Below are 20922 nucleotides of genomic sequence, written 5' to 3' on the forward strand. Positions count from 1 at the left end.
ACCACAACCTCCCATCTCAACTGGAGTCACTCAGTTTCAATGACAGGATGAAGAGAACCAGAGAAAAGAATGAAAACCACACAAGAGGAAAGGCTTAGTACTGGAGAGATGGCCCGATGTGGTCTGCCCTGGGAGCCTGTTCCCCGTCAGCACTGGGAGTAGGACGGTGGGCTCCATCCAAGTCCCTTTATGCAGATGAGAAAATTCTTACCCACTATTTGGCCACGAACTGCATCAGTATCTGAGGGATTTAGTTTGCATAGATCCAAACGCTGGTCTGCAAACAAACAATTCAAAACTTAACCCAAAGAACGTTAACTAGGGAGGAAGGCAGGAATTCTGTATTCGGCATTCAAATAAAAAGGTGCCTCCTAAGCTTTCTGTGGATACATTGAGAGACAGAAGAGTGTTTGGTTCTTACAGCCAGTATCTTTCAATCTGCTGATGGCATTGGAGAGCAGCCTCACGCAGCCCAGGAAGCCAGCGCCCTGTTTCTTGTGGATCTTCTTGTGGTTCCACACACTGATGGTTATAGAGTCAGTTTTCCCAACATACCTGTGAGAGCACACAGCTTGTTCAGGTACACGTCTGAACTAGGATGCCCTCAATTACATGCATCTAGTTGACTCAGAACCCTGTCAGTGGGGGCAGAGCTGGCTCTATCTCTCTAAGCATGGGAAAAGAAGCAGTTACAGAAGCAGCCAGCACAAGTAACCATGTGCAGGGAGCCATGAGGTAATAAGCATCTTTAAATTTATTTTTCTTGCTGGGCGGTGGTGGCGCACGACTTTAATCCCAGCACTTGGGAGGCAGAGGCAGGCGGATTTCTGAGTTCAAGGCCAGCCTGGTCTACAGAGTGAGTTCCAGGACAGCCAGGGCTACACAGAGAAACCCTGTCTCAAAAAACCAAAAAAAAAAAAAAAAAAATATTTTTCTTTTATTCATCTAATTACTGTACTAGAGATTGAACCAAGGGTCTCACAGGGGCCAAAGCAAGCCCTCTACCACTGAGCCCCACTCTTGATCTCTCACTGGCAAGTGTTTTACCTGATGTGAAGAACAATAGGCAGGTGTTCTAGACCTAAGCCACACAACCAATGCCCAATCCCATCCCACCCCAAAAAGAAAAACACAAGAAAGAAAAACACAAACAAAAAACCCAAAAACAAAACAACAACAAAACCCAACTTTATTCTGAGATGGAGTTTAAGTTTCCCAGGCTAATGGTATGAAGCAATTTCCTTGGAATTGAAATTTCTACACCAGGAGACTTATTGAGATTTGGGAAATTCTAAAGGAATCTCATTAAAACACAGGAAGTAAGCAACTCACAAGTCTCAGGAAGTCCTGAAATTTACCAGATTCACAAGGTCTCTCCCTCCCACCCCTCCCAGAGTTATATGGTAGGGACTGATAAGGAGAGAAGATGCTCTAAGCTGCTGAGCTGCCTGCAAGTCCTACAGAGAACAGGGCCCAGCTTCCAGAGGGCTTTGCTGGTACTGGGGTGGGCTTTCAGAACTGCAGCTGCTCCTCTAAATCTGCCCTCACCCGGGCCCCTGTAAGCAAGCCCAGTGTGCCCATCAAGTCACCAAGTGGACTACTGTCATTACCTCAGTTTGTATCTATTTACATCTCCCCATGTAAGAGCCAGATTGAATTGGCTCTGTAAACTAGGCAGGCCTTTGACTTCCTATGCTCCTGCCTCAGCCTCCCAAAGTGCCAGTACTACAGGCCTATACCACCAGTCCCAGCACATTATAAGATCATATAAAGAGGTTGACTATGCTCTCACACTCTGGAAAGCTTAACAAAGAACACTGGGGCTGCTTAAAATTTTACTGTCCATTCAAAATGCAAAAAGGTACATGGACTGAGATAATAACCCTACTCAATCCTAGGGCACATGCACAGAGAGAACTATCAGGACAAACAGCAAATACATCCCAGGCCATGTGACAAAAAGAACAAAATAAGTGCTACTGAAAAACCCACCACGCCTGTGCACACAGCACAGTTCATGTTAATAATCGTGCAGGGACATGCGTCCATGTAAAAACATGGCCCTAAATTTGGAATGAGTATACACAACTGTATGCTGGGTTGTTTTTTGGCTATAAACATGGTTTCACTAAAACAAAACAAAACAATGTAGCACATTGGGGCAGGGATCATAGCTCCTGTTTGGTTGGCTGGTTTTCTGTTTGGTTGGTTGGTTTTCTGCTAACATGACAAGGGGGTTGACATGTCCAAGATCACAGTGACACTGTGGTAAGGACCAAATCATGAAAACCCATGAGAACAAATGCCAAGATATCAGAGGATGCTGACTGGGAAATCAGCAGCATGCATTCGCTTCCTCAAGTCTTTGGTTTTCAATAAGTCAACCATCTTTCTGTCTGTCTCCTCCTCCGAGTCTGATAGCCACTCTTCCAAAGCCCCAGGGCCTCACAGGGAGGGGTCTGACTCACAAGTCATAATGCTGGTTCCACTTTGGGTCCAGGGTGTTTTTCACAGTGTCGGTTGAGTGGCACTGCCCCGAGCCGTCCACAACAATCTTGGCGAAGGGGTCAGGGAGTCCTGGGGAGAAAGCAGACATACCCGGATGCAGTGACAGTCTACCCAGTGGCTTCCTACAGCAGAGAGTGGCAGGTAAGGCTTGCCTATGTCACGCCTCACTGTCTCTCTTTGAAGGTCATCTCCATTAGTAAAGAGAGTTCTGAGCCAGCCGAGCATCACACCTTCACACTTGGGTAAGCAGGAAAACATGAAAACAGGCTCAAACCCAAACGTCCGTCTCCGGTGAGTTTTACATTTTAAAAGTTGCTTTTGTTTATGTGTGTCTGTCTGTGTATATGTATACACAGTATGTGGGTACTGGAAAGGCTTACAAGTGTCAGATTTCCTGGAGCTAGACTTGCAGGGGGTGACAAATACTGGACAAATACTGTTCAGCCAGCCCATCTCTGATCATCATTACAGTGACTGACTAAACGTAGAAACACGATCTTTCAAGCAAATTTCTCAATAGTCATGGTCCCCAGAAATGTTACTGATCCTTTGCCTGTGTCAGCGGTGGCATCACAGTACCAGTCCCCAAGTCCCATGTGAATGTGACAGGTTTGATGCCAGACAAGCAGCAAGGCAGGAGGCTTTGGAAAGAGACCAGGCTGTGAGCCACCACTTTGGAGTTTCCTGGCTACTTGGATAAAGCCTTTGGGCCTACGTCTCTTCATCCTGAAAGTGCAGATGACGCCACTTAGGCAGCAAGCCCCTGGGATGGGGACGTGGGAGTTTTCAGGGCTGTGAGCACTGACTTCACAGTGGGTGAGGCGCGCTCAGGGGCGCAGCCCTCAGCACTTTATAGTTCCTCCCTTGCAGACGTTTTAAAATGGAATTTATTTTGTAAAACTTGATTGGCAATTTTAGCCATACCGCTTACATCATAAATGAATGCCTCGTTTGTTTCTGAGCAGAGAGCAGGGTCCTACTGGCTACCACATCAGAAAGGGCAATGTGAGCATGGCTACAAGGAGAGACCCACGCTGTGGGCAGCTGGGAGGTGCTGGTCACGCCGGGACTCCTAGACTCTTAAAAGACTGCACACACTGGGTTTGTTGTTGTTGTTGTTGTTTGTTTTAGTTAAATGTCAGAGGCCAACAAGATCTAAATTCAATCCCTGGTAGCAATGTGGTAGGAGGAGAGAACTTCCTGCAAATTGTCATCTGACCTCCACACGCATGCTATGGGAAACACACACACACACACACACACACACACACAGAAGTACATAAACTGTATTATACAACACGAAGCTGGGTGTACTTACTGAAGAAGTCTTTCTTTGCAAGGTTCTTGGCACACAATACTGAAAACAAGCAGACACTGGAGTTAACATTGATATAGTGAGCGTCCCGCACACTTAGTGTTTGTAATGGGAGGGGGAAAAAAATCACAGAAGTTAATGTGCCGATCATCTCTCAAACTTTGTCACGTAAGACAAACACCCCTAGCAACTATCTAAAAAGTATCTTTCATCAACTTGGGGAATCAACAAATTTAAACACTGTAATTTAAGCTTAAAACATTAAATGCACAAACACAGAGATGAAATTACTGGTATGTTTTAAAGCTACAGAAACACCAATTTTTAAAAAGAACTGGTGCATTTACCTTTACAGAGCTCCTAACAACAAAGGGAACTATATACTCTGGGTATTCTGATAAGTAACACACAGTGATGGGGGGGGGGCTTTTGCAAGCATAAACTTTGGTGCACTGGAGAATCAAAAACAGAAAATAGTAGAAAATACAGAGCTTTTAGCAAAGTGTTGTGTGAAAAAGTAACAGGCTGCATATTCAGAAGGCTATACAAGAGCCGGGCAGTGGTGGCACACACCTTTAATCCCAGTACCCAGGAGGCAGAGGCAGGTAGATCTCTGTGAGTCTGAGGCCAGCCTGGTCAGTAGAGCCAATTCCAGGAAAGCCGGGGCTACCCAGAGAAACCCTGTCTCGAAAAACAAAACAACAACAAAAAAACACGGAAGGGGAGGAGGTGGTTGTAAAGAGCTGGCAAGAAGGCTCAGCAAGTAGAGGGGCTTTCCACCAAGCCTGAGTTCAATCCCCAGGAGCACAGATAGAGAGAACAGACTCCTGCAAATTATGTGAGCTCCCCTGCACCATCCCTACATAAATAAATAAACAATGTAACTTTAAAGAAGATAAACAGTATTGGCAGACAGCAAGAATATAACTGATAGTATCACCACCACCACCACCATCATAAGTGAGGGCTCACACTTGTACTCACAGCCATCATGAAGGCAGGAAGACCATGGGCTAGTTAATGATTTCCAGGCCAGCCTGAGCTCCATGGACAGGCCCTGCCTCAGACAGACAGATGGACAGATGGATGATAGGTAAATAGATGATATATATTGTCACACACCTGTCACATGTCGGGAGGGAGCATGGAGGAGAGACACAATGCCCTGTCCTGTTGGAATGTTTCACCAGTTTTGGTGGTTTTCACAGATGTAGTGTTTGTTCTGTGCTCATGCTGCACTGTGCACCTTTCCACTTCGCTCTTAAAAACATCCGTAGGGACATCACCCACACATGACACAATTCCCCCACTTAAACAGCACATGAGGGTTTCTTGTACACTCGTGGGGCTACCAATCAATTTTCGAGTGTTTCTATGGCCCTCAGAGAATCGTGTTCCCATTAGCAGTCCTCTCCATCACCTCAAACTCCCCACCCCGAGGCAACAACCTGTCTGTTCTTGGCTCTGATAACTTGTCTGATTCCAAGCACTTCCGATGGCTGGAACCATAGGCTGTGTGGTAGCTGAAGGCTGATACTGTGATAACTGTGCAAACACGAACTTGTCCCACAAACACTGAAAGCCTTGGGTTTGATCCCAGCACTAACTACGTAAGCCAGGTGCAGATGTACACACTCATAATCTAGCACCTGGGAGGTGGAGGCAGGAGGATCAGGAGTTGAAGGTCATCCTCAGCTACACAGTAAGCTCCAGGCCAGCCTGGGCTACATAAGATTTTGTCAATAAATAAGTCTGTTCCAATGCCTTCCCCTTTCACACTCTGAACGGAGCACACCGTGACCTCTAACTCCACATCACTTGCCAAGGCTGGGCCCCAGTTCTCTGAGGCACTCCAATCCAGAGACTTCTTAATGGAGTAATTCTGATCTCATTTTTTAAAAATAAGAATCATCATTCATATTCACAAAGCTACTGATGTTTTCATTTAGAGCTCATTCCAGTGGAATTTGGTTACATCATAAAATGGTCTTGGTAATGTTAGTGTGAAGAAAACCTTGCCTGGGTTTGTGTACAGGTCACTAAGGGGCACTGAAGTCTACTTTAAAAAGACAGAAGCTTCTGCTAAAATAACATTTGCCAATTTGCAATCTCCATCCTCTCTTGATCTGCTGCCTCCACAGGGGATACAGGATAATGGAAGCTCACTCTTCCTACAGTGCAAAATGCTGCCGTACAGACAGTGGTCACCTTTACCACAGGACAACCATGTTGCTCCAGCCTGCCTGGAACTTGCTATGGAGACTAAACTGACCTCTAACTCACAGAGATCCTTCTGCTCCACCCTCTACCCCCGGCTGGGATTAAATGGTTTCACCACCATGCCTGGCTCTACCCCTTGTTAAACAAACCCACTTATGCCCTAATTACATGTGGGGCTCTTGGGCCATAGCAATGAGTAAAGGACATTTCCTCAGACTGGGCTGGGCAGAGTGCTTGCCTAGCATGCACAAAGCCTGGGTTTCATCCTCCCACTTCATCAGCCCTGGGTGGTACCCAGACCTGCAAAGGCAGAACCAGGAAGTGAAAGCAGAAGGATCAAGTATTCACGGTTATTCTTACCCATGTCATGAGATAGAGGCCAGGTTGGGCTACAGGAGAACTGGCCATTTTTAAAGTACAAAAGTAAAGACAAAGAAAAGCTAGGAAATGGATAACAGACAACTCAGCTTCCTTTCCAGGGCCGCACAGTGCAGCACCACAGTGCTGCCGGTCAGTTGTTTTGGTTTTCGTGGAGACTGGGTGTCAGGTGGCCCAAGCTAGCCTTGAACCCATTATACAGCTGGGGACAACTCTGAACTCTGAGGTCTCCCACTTTCACCTCCTCAATGCTGGAATTCCTACTCCCAGTTCCCACCGTTGCTTATTCTCCCCCTCCCCCACAGGTGTGCATCGCCAGGCGAGGCTTCCCACCAACTCTGAAGTGGCCCTTGACCTTGGCCAAGCCCCCCTCCTGCATCCCATGGTTCCCTAAGACATTCCGATGCTCTCCCAAGCAGTGGCCCTGGTAAGGGTAATCACACCACATACTCTGAGAGCGTTTTTTTTGCTCATACCTTGTGACATCATCAACAACACACATTGAGAGCTTTATTATGGCCTGAGAAAGGCTCAAACCCCCTTGGGGTTTGATGGTTTCCTATCATCTGCTGCTAGAAACCATTGCTGTACTTTAAATTTTGTTTTGTTTGAGGTATCAAGTCTCATTGCATAGCTCATACTGGCCTTGAACTCAAGGTAGCAATCCTCCTGCCTCAGCCTCCCAAGCGCAGGAATTACAACCACTCTGGTGTTTGTTGTCTACTGCATTCTTTTTTACTCCTCTTTCTTCCTCTTAAATATCTGGGTTCATCATCTTTCTTTTCTGTGTCTCCTCTGTCTGTCTTTGCTCTGTGTGTCCATGGTCAAATGTAGTGTGTGTGTGTGTGCGCGCGCGCTGCGTGCGCCGCGCGCACACGCACATGTCTGTGGGCACACATGCACATGTGTAAGACACACACAGAAGCCAGAGACTGATGTCGGTGTTTTCTTCAATCCCTTATTAATTTTTAAAATATTTATTAATCAGTGTATATATATTATTGTGTGTTTATGCATGTGTTTACACACAGGTGTGCAAGTCACACGAAGTGTGTGGAGTTAGTTCTCCTTTCCACCCTTCTGTGAGATCTGGGAATCAAACTCATGTCATCTGGACTTGCAAGACAAGTACCTTCCCAATGAGCTGTCTCACGGGCTCCCTGCGTCTGCTGCTGTTGTTTGTCGGTTTTTGACAGGGCTTCTCACTCAATCTACAGCTCAATACTTTGGCTAGACTAGGTAGCAGCAGCCCAAAGATCTGCCAACCCGTTTCCGAGTGCCCAGCCTGGGACTGTATGTGTGTACCACTGCACCAAGCTTTTAATGAACGTCACCAAACAGTCTTACCATGCAGGCCAGCTGGCCTGGAACTATGTAACGCGTCTCATAATGACTTGCCATCCTTCAGCCTAGTCCCCCAGGCACTAGGATTACAGGTGTGCACCATCGTGCCTGGCCGCAGGCCCACCCTGTGAAACATCACTTTCATGTTTCAGTGATACGTGTGTATTATTTCACACTGCATGCCAGACTTCTCCCTGTGTTCTGAGGTGTCCATCCCTCATGTCACATGTCTTCCCCCGAGTCCTTATTCCCTTGTCCTGGATATCCCAGAACTGAGTCTGGCTGCTCACAGTTGCCAGGCACTTCCCCCGCCAAGCCTCTCTGAGGACAGGAGCCACACAGTGCCCTCAGTAGCCTTTCATCAGCCCCAGTGAGCAGTCTAGACAAAACCCAACTAGTCTCTTAAACAGCTTTGCCACCTTCTGACCTTTGGCTTTTGTCATTTTTCTATCTTAAACCATTCTTTAATTAAATGAGACAACAAAACTCTGAGAGTGTTAACTTCACACCCCAGCCATGCTGTGTGAATACACACACTGACATACCCATCTTGACTGACCTGGTCACCTACTCTCTCCTAACCACATTCTGAGAAGCACATGATTGAAGGGGCATGGCGGCACAGGCACGGTGTGGAGGCAGGAGGATCAAGAGTTATAGGCCTCCCTGGTCTGACATCTTGCCTCTAAAAGGAAAAAGAAAAAAGAACCACATGGCTTGAACACTCATAATATAGGTGGCCTTGCTACCCCAGTGAGGTGGGTTTTTCTGAAGTAAAAGGCATCTGTCCTTAGAATGGTCTAACTGGGCAACGGCTAGCGCTCACTCACAGACAGGGCAACAACTACAGCACACACAAACGGGGCCTGTGAAAATAAGCAAAAATAAAAACAGTGCCAAAACCTCCCATTACGAAGTTCACAACCTGTTACTAAGGTCGTCAGAGGACATGGGATGCGGCCCTGCTGCTAGAGAGAGTGGGGGGTGCGGGAAACCCTGACTCAGTGGCTGCATGCTAGTTTCTATTCTTGTACAAGGAAGCCAATCTCACAGGACCCAGAAATTCACTTATTCCATTTCACCACCAGGTACCGCTGTTCTCCTCAGAGACTGAAACCTGATGCTGTGTAACCAGCTAGACATCCACCTGTACTGGAAAGAACACTGGGACTTCCTTCTTCACCACTCTGTCCCCATGGCCCAGAGTAATACTTGCTACACAAAGGGACTTTAAAGACAGCTGCTCAACAGACGGACCAGGCAATAACCTAGTAAAGCTTCCTGTAACTGCATACTTAGCCACCAGACACGCTAGAGTGCAGAGACTGTCTTCTGAGCACAGCGCAGGGCCTAGCGTAAACTAGTGATCGATAAATGTTGAGAAGAACCGAACAGTTGTTTGGTTGGCTGAATGAAAGAGGGTGAGAGCTGCAAGAGCCTCCACCGTGATGCACCCTGATCCCATGACCACTTCCCTAAGACCGGAGCTCAAAGCACGATGGCCCTGCATCCTGCCATCCAACGAAGTTCAATCTTCAGAGTAAGCTGCCATTCTTTAGGGTACCATTAGTGACAAAGTTTGCAGTAGCAGAAGAATGTTCTATAGTTTCAACCATTACAAGAGGAGAGAAAATCCGTAGCAAAAAGGATGCAATAAAATCCCAAGGACTAGGGAACTTTTTTGTTTTGTTTTGTTTTGTTTTTCAAGATAAGGTTTCTCTGTGTAGCCCTGGCTGTCCTGGAACTCACTCTGTAGACCAGGCTGGACTCGAACTCAGAAATCCGCCTGCCTCTGCCTCCCAAGTGCTGGGACTAAAGGTGTGCACCACCACTGCCCATCGAGGGAACTTTTAAGAACGTATCAAGAGCCATTTAAGGGATGTTCTCTAGGGATTTATTTGTTAGAATGCTAAGTTCTAAGAAATTCATAATTGAGCTACATGGTTTCTAAATTTTACTTTTTGCAAGGCCTTGTACATGGCAGACAAGCCATATCTGAGCCATATCTTGGGGGGATTCTAGGCAGGGACTCTACCACTGAACCAAGACTCCAGTCCCCTACTGGAAAATTCTAGGCACGTAGGTGCTCTACACTTGAGCCACGCCCCAGCCCCTCCCTAGGAATCCTAGAAAAGCACACTATTGCTGAATTTATGTACCAACCCCTAAATGCTTTTAATCCTCTGGATCAGCCCCCTTGAAACAGGATAGCTCTTTTCTGGGAAAAGAACTTGGCCTCACAGGACACAATTTGCAGGGCTCCTGTTTCTCTTTCATTTCTTCTCAACTATCGCTTGCTATACCCCATAGCTTTGGAAGATAAGAAATCAGTCTCACTTAGAGCCCGTCTCAATAGAATAATTCCCATCCTTGGTGGTTTGAATGAGAATGTGAGGATGGCCCCCACTGGCTCATATATTTGAATGCTATATTTGAATGCTTGCTCTACAGTTGGTTGGACTGTTTGAGAAAGATTAGGAGGTGTGCCACTGCGGTGCGCGCTGGGATTTCCAGTTAGTGCTTGCTCATGTGTGTTCTCTCTCTCTCTCTCTCTCTCTCTCTCTCTCTCTCTCTCTCTCTCTCTCTCTCTCTCTCCTTCTGCTCACAATGCTCTTGGCTCCTTCTCCAGCACCATACACACCTCCCTGCTACCATGTTCCCACCAAGATGGACTCCAACCCCCTGAAACCATGAGCCCTAAATCAAACACTTTCTTTTTATAAGTTAGTTGCCTTGGACATGATGTTTGTCACAGCAATAAAAAAAAAAAAAATAACTAAAACACTATCCCAGGTCCTGTCTTTCTCTCCTATTGAGTCTCAACAGGGTGTTTCTCAACTGTGGTCAACAAAAACAGAACATTTATAGGTAAAAACAGATTTCTTTACTTGGATTAAAGAAAGACCTGTGTTTTATCAGTGAAAGTTTTAATTAAATGCTATAACCCAGAAGTATTCAAAGATCAGTTAGCTATTGAATGCTGTCTCCAGATAATTGTTTATTTCTTCTTTCCAATGTCAGTAATTCAAATGTCACATGTAGGACCATGCTCATGATTCCCAAGGACAGTGTCCCCAATCATTAACTGTCTCCCATCTCTATCTCAGAAGCTCAGGGTAATTCTACAACCAGCAGCTTATGAACAGTTTGTAAAGTGAATGCTTCCAACACCACCCTAGGGAACAGACTGTCGCCCAGACAACCATCTGACCCATTCATGCCCTCGACAGAAGCACTCAATGAAATCTGTCAATGGAATGCACTGGGCTGTTGGCACATCCTGTTATGTGAGAATTTAAAAATACAATCTACTTCCCTTCGGTGGAGCTAGTCTCAGTAGATAAAACGAGTTAGCTGCTCCCAGGGTAAACAGGCCCTGCCCGTGCAACACATCTACCCATGGTACCTACTCTACAGTCATTTAACTGATCACAGAAACCTCAGGCTGGGGACACATCTGCTGGAATGAGTGCCCAGCACACAGGCAGCTCCATGGTCCACCCCAGCATCATATAAGCCAGGTGTGATGGTGCGTGCCTGCTATGACAGCACTTGGAGGGGGAAGCCTGAAGGGTCAGAAGTTCAAGGTCAGATGTATGCAGTGAGCTGGAAGCTAGCCTAAGCCATGTGAGACCTTGGTGGGAGACAGAAAGCCAGTTAGGAAGAGTAGCAATGTATTTTTACATTTAACCAACACACTACTGGCGCTAGACCACACACCAAGGTCTGATAGGAGCTCTGAGGACACGGGCACCAAGAAAAACAAGGGCTGCTTGTCCTCGCCAAACCCCAAGAGCTTGACTTTCAGGCAGAGTGACCTAAGATCACTCTCGGGTTTTTTGTTTTCTTACAACTGCTTAAAACTGACTTCTCAGGGCTGGGCTGGCTAAAACAAAATCTTCCAGAAGAGCAAAGAGCTTTAAACCCCAGCTGTCTCTCAATAATCAAAATGGATCTCATCATCACTCTAAAAGAAAAACCATTAATTCATTAATTCCATAGCCTGAAAGTGTCTGTCCTGTGTTATCAGGAAGAAGAGTCTCTCTTGAATCCAAACCTCCTGGACTCACTCTTAGTTTTGCTTTTTTTAAAAAAACAAAACAAAAACAATGTCTCACTATTTGGCCCAAGCTGGCTCCCGGCCTCCAGAGTGCCAGGAGGACAGGCATGTGCCACACACCTGGCTCCTGACGACTGCCCATTCACCTAAGGCATGGCTTTCTTTTGATGCGGCTGCTGAAAGTAAAGGGGAAGGCTGTGATTTCACAGATAAAAGCTGAGTAAATTAGTCTCTAATTCCATCATCAGACCAGACTGGGAAGAAGACGGGGGTAGGGTTGGGGAGGAGCCGTAGTAAATAATAGCAAGAAACATCGCTGTCAGAATTCTCTCTTTTGGCTGCTGTCCCATCTCACCAGCCCAAGTACTACATTAATAAATTTGCATGTAGAAGGTGGAGAACTGCACTGGAGAGGCCCAGGCTCGGTGAGGTGACAAGCCATGGAAGCACACACATACCGACCCCAGAGTCCACCATCTTCTAGATCAAGTTCCTCTAGCCTGTCTTTTCTGCACAGTACTCAGGGCTACCTTGCACACTGTCTATTCAGCTAGCCATCATTCACACCATAGTATAAGTCAGGTAGAATAAGTCAAGCGGACAGAAAACAGTAGCTCTGAGATCAACACTAGCGCTCAAGATGACCCGGAAGAGCGGATAACTGATGAACACTCATCTGTCTGGGGCCATGGCTCAGCAGATGATAAAGCCACCAAGCTAGAGGACCTGAATTCCACCCCCAGGACCCACAAGGTGAAAGAAGAAAACCCACTCCTACCTGTTGTCCTCTAACATCCATAGGCACATGTGGCATGAGCATCCTTCCCCCAATAAGTAAATGCATGAAGAAAAAGTTTTTTTAACTGATTTACTGCATGAGGGAAAGCCACACTAGGTCACTGAAGTCTACTGCTGCACAATCAGAACTCAGAATGGGGCCATGTGTCACTTTAAAATGTTCACATCACTGCTGGCAAAGGCAGAGTGAGAAGATCCCTCACCTTCTTTTAGCTGATCATGAGCCACCAACCCCACCCTGTAGTGTGTAGTGCACACATACCTGGACGTGCACACATGAAGTATGCATATAGAACACGCTCATAACATTCGAGGGTCAGAGCTCAACAAATGAGAGACAAGGCCTAGGAGCTGCTGAGATGTGTCTCGGTGCACAAAGATACTGGGGAGATAGAGTTGGGGGGTCCACTTAGACACAGGAGGTAAGGGCCAGCCTGGGCGACACGTCAAAACAATCTCTCAAAAAAAGAGATCAATGAGCTGAAAAGGTGTCTCAGTGCTATTCCAGAGGGTTCAATTCCCCACACCCTCTCCTGGCCTCTGTAGGTCACATGGTGTATGTGGAGACCAAATACTCATACATGTAAAACAATAATATTTTAAAATTTTGTTTTAAAGGGAGATCACCCCACAGTGGTAGAATCAGGCTAAAGAGCGGAGGCATTACCAGCTCATAAGGACTAGCTTGGAACATCCTACACCATGAAACTGCCGTCACTGTCCACGAGACAGTCACACTGACATGACTAAGTGAGGCTGTAGGGCAGTAACCTGGAGAGAAGACGCCCCAGGCACAGGGCGCCATATCAGTGAGACTGATTCCACCTTCAGGAACCGCACTGCACAACGCACTGCACAACTGCCTGCCTTCAAAGCAGGGCCACAAGTGGAAGGAGCAGAACGGACTGCCTTCCTTCACAGTGGGAGGAATCAAATCAACACACCCAACCATAGCCAGGGGACCACAGCATAGCCAGGCAGGGAGCCACAGCGACCGGTGGTGGTGGGTGGGGTGGGTGGTGGGTGGGGGGGGTGGGGGGGTGGGTGGTGGTGGTGGTATGGGGCGGGGGAGCTCCAGGCTGTTAAGTCCCATTGCTAGAGCATCTTGTGACAGGCAGCTGATAGTGGTGTCCCAGGGGTCTGCCTCCTCCAGACCCTAAGTGAGAAAGACATCCAACAAACTCCAGCTGAGTTAAGTCTACAAAACATCCAGCTAGTTCTTCTAGAAACTGCCCAGGCCTCCAAACAAAAGGTTGAGAGGCTGTCCCCAGAGAGGAGCCCAAGGAGTAAAAAAAGAGTACTCTTCAAGCCTAGGGGGACCTGAGGACCCCAGGCAACAGTAACCGAGAGAACTCAGTGTTCACCGGGACCTAGGGAAGCTCCCAGGCGCGAAAGCACACGCGCGTGGTGTGTGTGTGTGTGTGTGTGTGTGTGTGTGTGTGTGTAAGGGGCTCGGTTATCATCTTCCTAGTAACTTGTAAACACTAAAATCATTCTTTAAAAGTCAATTTGGCCGGGCGGCGGTGGTGCACGCCTTTAATCCCAGCACTTGGGAGGCAGAGGCAGGTGGATTTCTGAGTTCGAGGCCAGCCTGGTCTACAGAGTGAGTTCCAGGACAGCCAGGGCTACACAGAGAAACCCTGTCTCGAAAAACAAACAAATAAATAAATGTCAATTTGTTGAGTAAAACAAACAAACAAACAAACAAAAAAGGAGAAAAACGAAACAGGTTGTATAATGTGACCCTGCTCTGGAGGACAAATTGCTCCCGTGTGATGATAGTATTATTACACACTGGAGTACAGGGCAGCAGAGTGAATCCTTAGCACTGGGTAAATCTGGATGGAGTCCAGCATGACACTGGACGAAGGAGGATTAGAACTTCAAGGTCATCCTTGGTGATGTGATTTCAAGTCTAGCCTGGGCTGAAAAACACTGCATCAAGAAAGGGGTGGGGGAATGCTGGAGGTTAAAGCTGCTGGCTGTTCTTCCAGAGGACCTGAGTTCAAATCCTAGCAACCACATGGTGGCTCACAACCATCTGTAATGGGATCTGATGCCCGCTTCTGGTGTGTCTGAGGACAGTGTGCTCATATATACTCATATACATAAAATAAATTAATCTCTTTTTAAAAAATTAAAAGGGGAGCCAGTGAAATACCTTAGTGAGTAAAGGCATATGCCACTAACACTGAGGACCTGAATCCAAAACCTGAGACCTCCACAAGCACAGGCCAGCAAGTGCGAGAGTACACAATAGCTTTTGCTGAACATGGTGGCACACACCTTTAATCCCAGTGCTCAGTCAGGAGGCAGAGGCTCCTGGTTCTTTACACACTGTAGGCCAGCCTGGTCTGCATAATGAGTTCTAGACCAGTTAGGGCTACAGAGTAAAACCCTGTCTCAAAAACAAAAACCCACATCTGGACACAAGGGCACAAACCTATGTCCCCAGTAGAAGTGAAAGTATTGGCAGTTCAAGGTTAACCTCAGCTACACAGCATTCGAGGAGAGCATGGGCTACATGAAGCTGTTTGTAAAAGTTGAGAATAACATTAAGTAATATGGCATAGTTTTCTTACTTTGTTTCAGGCTATAATTTTCAAATTTCCTTCAAAATGACTACATGAAAAACATTCATGAGGAAAATCTTATTTTTCATATATTAGTGCCTTTGTAGAAGAGAGGGGAGAGTCAGGAGCCAGTGTCAGCTCCTCAGACGTCGTCAGTGCTGTGTCAGCACCCGGTGCAGCCTCTGCTCGGGCTATTAATATGCCATTTAGGATTCCCGCCATCAGCCAGCTCAAAAGGCTGACCATGGCACTGCTCCAAGTCGGTGCATAAATACATCAGAAGAGGACAAGGCAACAGAAAGAGATGAGGTTCAATTCAGCAAAAAATACAGAGCACCCAAGACTATCCTCAATACAGACTCTTCAAAAACTGATTCACAAAACAGTCTGCAAAGGGCCCTAAGAATGTCCTTTGTTTTTTATTTTAAAAGGCAGAGGGCAAGAATGTCTCTCTCTCTCTCTCTCTCTCACACACACACACACACACACACACACACACACACACACAGAGCCCTTGTTCAATCCCAACACCAACAGAGCACAGTGAGGTTGTGGCCATGCTAGCATCCCAAGTTCCCACTTCCTACTGAGTTGGGGCTCAGATGAGGAGGTGGAGGCTGACAGGCTGCCCGTGTGCTGCCATCCGCTGTCTGTCCATTCGCTGCCGCCTCCTCACTGTGTAATATAGGCAGCAGGACAAAGACCCCCACACATTCCCAGAGCTCCACTCATGGCCACATTCCTAGCATGCCCTCATGGGTATGTGGGAAGGAGGGTTCCCAGGAGGGATGGTAGGGGACACAGGACAAAGTCCAGGGTGACTGAAGGACTGAGAATCAAGCAAACATCTCTGTATCATACCCCCATCTCCTCCTGCTTCTCATGCACTTGACTGAGGCAGGAGATCCCGGCTGCAGAACTAGGAACTGCCAAAGACTCCCACAGCAGTCACAGCATACAGGAAAAACACCAACTCCATCAGCTACCACCAACCCGCACAGCACAAGATTGTTTGAAGTTTTAGAACAATTCTTAGATTAAAAAGAAAGAAAGGCCATGTGGGACTGAGAGTCGTGGGAAACACAATAACAAAATCCTACCTCAAACTGCAGAGGCAAATTGCATTTGTGAGAAACTAGCAAGGAAACAAGTGTCTGTCTGTCACATAACAGTCAGGACCAGAGTTCAGATCTCCAGAACTGACAGAAATGTGTGGTATGGTAGTCCTGGCAGCCAGCCTATAATTCCTGCCTCTGAAGGTAAAGCACAGGGACCCACAGACCAAAGTGGCCACGTTTAAGTGAGCTCTGGGCTTGATTCAGATCCTGCCTCAGGAAGAAGAGACAGAAGTTCATTCCAGACATCAACCTTGGGCCTCCACATGCCTGTGCACACACATGGATGGACACACACACACATACGCAAAAACACGCCTACACACATGGGGAAAAAAAAAAAAACAGCCAAAGCAGGGAAGGGAGAGGGGGGTTGTACATGCCTATAATACCAGCACTCAGGAAGCCAAGACAGGAGAATCAGAGTTTAAAGCCAGCCTGGACTAAATAATAAGACAGTGTCTCAAACAACCAAACCAAACCAAACCCAAAGACTGTAAACAAATGATAAAGCCAACAAACAATCCACACTGTCAAAGAAAGAAAGAAGGAAAGAAAGAGAGAGAGAGAGAGAGAGAGAGAGAGAGAGAGAGAGAAGAGAGACAGACAGACAGACTACAGTAGTACTAACCATCAAACCAGACACCAGGTCCTAATCTAAAAGACTAGGCTAGCCAGGTGTGGTAGCATGCTCCTTTAACCCCAGAACTCAGGAGATCTCTATGGGTTGGGTCCTAAGTCGGCCTGGTCTACACAGTGAGTTTCAGGACAGCTAGAGCTACAGTAATCCTGTATCAAAAACCCAAAAGGAAGACCGGATGGTAGACAGCTCCTTGTGAAGAGAGCCACCACAAAGCCTGGTGTCCAGAGCTCAGCATCTGGGATCCACGTGGGGGAAGGCAGACACAACATGCCTGCCCGTTATCCTCCAACCACCACAGACAGGACCCTGTCTCACACACTAAAAAGAATAAAAGCCAAAGAAGAGCTTCTACAAACAATAAGACTTCAAGGGGGCTTGAGGGGACAGGCTGGAAAAGAAGGACAGTGGGAGCCAAGGGAAGCAGGCAAGGCGCCTCTAGGTGGGAGGGAAACTCTATAATTAACTGTGGTGGTGGTGGTTTCAGGATATACTACAAGCACCGACTAGTATACTAAAAAGTGACATATTGTGGTATATACTATTTATATCGCAATTAAAATGCTACCAACCCAGAACAGCCAGTACCCTCCTGAGTACTGAGGTTCAGTCAACACACTGTGCAGTGCACTTACTTCAGTGGACTCTGTGAGGCCACTGGGAAAGACACACTGTTACAACAACAGAGATTTACTCTGGAACTTTGTAGTTTCTGAGACCAAGTCTTGCTTGGTCCTTAGCACAAATCCAGGGACTAGGATCAGACGAGGACAGTGAGGGATGACAGACAGACGGACATACAGAAAAGTTGGAATCAGGTGGACTAGGCTCTCTGGAAGAAAAGGCTTCGTTATTACAGCTAGACAAGGAGTCTGGGTCCACACATAACAGCGCAACAGGAAGCAGGTTTAGCTAATCTCAGGAACAGCCATCTCTGCAGGGGAGTAGCCTTCAGGCAGGAAACACCCAGGAGCAGAAAGCAATGGTAGACATTTTCTGCTCACTCTCTCAACAGCCACACATGGACCAGAAGGAAAGACTGCCATTTTCCCATGGTCTGAGGATAGGGTCTGTGACATGTTCATGCCTATGTCATCAGCACCCTCCCACTCAGGGCTTCACACACTCAGGTCTTCCTCTGATCCCCAGCGGCTCATGGACCCCAGGCTGGCCACAAACTCTTATGTAGCTAAGAGGACCTTGAGCTTGTATCCTCCTGCCTCTACTCCTGAGTGCTGGGATTACAGGCAAGAGCCACTTTGCTGGCTTCTACTCAGAAACAGCCATTTCTGTTGACCCAGTCTATTAACAAGATTTAAAGTAACTGGCCAGGATACTTAAGCACCGGAAGAGGAGAGCAAGCCTCTGCTGATTTGCTTTTGCCAATTGTTAAATGGAATGTTGATCAAGTAACACTTCAGATTGACAGATAAATCGCCTGCCCACTAAATAAACCGACTCAAGTCCTGGACAATGATTCATTCCATCCCTGCTACCTACACCACGTTCTTCAACACTAGCAAAATCCTCCACAATTCCCAAGATTTCCTACTGCCTAAAAACTGCTTCCCTTAGAGTTCAGGGACAAGACCCTCGGTGGCACTGCTGGCCTCTGGGGCCAACTGCAATTCTTCCTCTAAACGCACACACCTGCACATTCGTACACAGAGAGCACATGCTCATGTCCGAGGGTCAGAGAAGAATCCTGAGTGTGAGTCCCAGGGCCACCCACCTACTGTTTGACGCAGTGTCCACCAGCCTGCAGCTCTGCCACCTGGGCCAGCTTCCCACCTCCTAGCACTGGGTTTCAAGTGCTACTATACCTGGCTCTTTATGTCTGTCCTGGGGATTCAAACTTGGGATCTTCATGAGCACCTTCCAAACTCAGCCGCTTCCCAAGCCAGTGACCCTGAATTTCTCAGTCTCAGGATCATACAACAACTGAGGGGAGGATGGGGGAGCAGAAACCATTCGTGTGCCCATCATGTGACTGGGCAAAGCTCAAATGTGACAAGTCTGTCATAGAATATCGCTCAGCAGCAGAAAGGGAAGGGAAGGGATCTACCATGGGTGGTGGGAACAGCTGGAATCCCAGTCCTCAGAAGACTGAGGAAGCACATCAGTCCAGGCTCAAGAGCCTGTCTCAAAAATACATACATACATACATACATACATACATACATACAAATACACCAAAACCAAACAAAAGCATGGGAGGGATGCTAACATGACAAGTGAATACAAAATCACAGGTTCACCTTCAGCAGACTGCGTGGACTCTGAAACGCCAGAAGCAGCCGAATGACATACATTATTATTATGATGTCCATAATTCACTCATAGGAACTATTCCAAACGGGCAAGCCAAATCTAAGGACACATGAGTGAGGTAGACTAGTGGCTGCCAGTAGTTCCACATGGAGAACAGGAAAGGGCTCTGCTCTCATTAAAAACCTGAATTCGGGGCTGGAGCGATGGCTCAGATGTTAAGAGAACATACCGTTCTTAGAGGACCTGGGTTCTATTTCCATCTCCCACAATGGGTAGCTCTCTACTGCCTGTAACTCCAATTCCACCTTCCTGGACACATACCCATGTATGCATTAACAACTAAAAAGTAAAAAGGGAAAGACTCCTGTAAAATTACTGAAATAAACTTCAAGGTGGGAAGTTTACAGAACTGTATGGTCCAACTATATTTCAGTAAAAACTCAGACATGGGGCTAGGACCACGGCATGAACAAAACCTGGGGTCCCATCCTCAGAAGCATATAAACCAGTCATGGTAGTTCATGACTATATTCCAGCATCCAGGAGGTGGGAGCAGAAGAATCAGGAATTCAAGAATCAGGATTCCAGACCAACCTGGACCAAAGGAGCCCTGTCTTAAAATAAAAAGCAAACGTAACCATGATTCAGGAATTACAGCCGGTAGTATTTGCTTCTTGTGAGGCAAGCCCTTCAGTCTCAGGGCACTGTGCTGATGGGCACTGCAAATGGCTTTGGCTAGCTGCACAGAGGCCCTCTCCGGGTCCTCTCAATTCACCATTGTGACAGCTTCCAGTGGGCCTGTCCTCCGTGGCCTCAAGCTCAGCCCCAGGCAACTCTCTGATGGGGATTGCCACAACAGGCGCTGGCACCTCTTTGCTCTGATTCATTTTCAACATGAAATCATGATTTGTTGGGTAAGTGAATAAGCACTCCATTATACAACATCCAGAACAGCTAGGATTAGTGCCACCCACAAAACAATGTAAATTTAAAAAATAACAATACTGTAAATCAAGTCTAATCACCCTACACTCAGCCCACAGGATCACATCACCCCAACTCCCCCAAGCCGGATTCACACACCCACTCCTACAGATGTATGTCGGTGCCTACACACACTGTGTGAGCACACTGTCACGGACACGCATGCAAACACTGCTGTGTACATATCTGTCCAGGTCACCAGAGCTGGCACGCAGCCCTCCCACGTGTTCCTCCCTCCTCTTCTCGGTCCAGATCTTGTTCCTGGAGCTACCTCAAACCTCCCATCCCGTCAGTTGTCCTGTACGGCTCTATAAAGCTCTATAACACTCCTTGTGTCTTTGTTAGTTCCAAGCATAGTTTTGTTTTGTTTTGTTTTCGAGACAGGGTTTCTCTGTGTAGTCCTGGCTGTCCTGGAATTCACTCTGTAGACCAGGCTGGCCTCGAACTCAGAAATCCGCCTGCCTCTGCCTCCCAAGTGCTGGGATTAAAAGCATGTGCCACCACTGCCCGGCTCCAAGCAGATTTTTTAACTCCCTTGATGCAGACCCTGCAGCAGGAAGGGGTCAATCTGAGATCATGAACAACTTCCTGCTGACAAGTGGGAAGATCCTTCAAAGTGACCTACAAGCAGAAGACAGGAACTCAGAAGAACCTGGTCTGGGGCTGTAGCTGAGCCTAGCATGCATAAACTGAGTGTGGCAGTGACCACCTGCAGT

The 20922-nt window shown here is 47.1% G+C and overlaps 1 protein-coding gene across 4 annotated transcripts in view; it reads right to left on the reverse strand.

Annotated features, from left to right (window-relative positions):
- Smurf1 (SMAD specific E3 ubiquitin protein ligase 1) overlaps window positions 1–20922 on the reverse strand; it is a 92559-nt gene that overhangs the window by 24853 nt on the left and 46784 nt on the right. For all 4 annotated transcript variants that reach the window (XM_076923659.1, XM_076923658.1, XM_076923656.1 and 1 more), the window contains exons 2-5: window positions 3827–3865; window positions 2469–2577; window positions 422–555; window positions 212–277 (exon numbers count right to left, since the gene is read on the reverse strand). In XM_076923659.1, coding sequence (XP_076779774.1) covers window positions 212–277; window positions 422–555; window positions 2469–2577; window positions 3827–3865 — 348 coding nt within the window. The remainder of the gene's footprint in view (window positions 1–211; window positions 278–421; window positions 556–2468; window positions 2578–3826; window positions 3866–20922) is intronic.

Source organism: Arvicanthis niloticus, chromosome 24 (assembly GCF_011762505.2).
Source record: "Arvicanthis niloticus isolate mArvNil1 chromosome 24, mArvNil1.pat.X, whole genome shotgun sequence".
NCBI lineage: Eukaryota > Metazoa > Chordata > Mammalia > Rodentia > Muridae > Arvicanthis > Arvicanthis niloticus.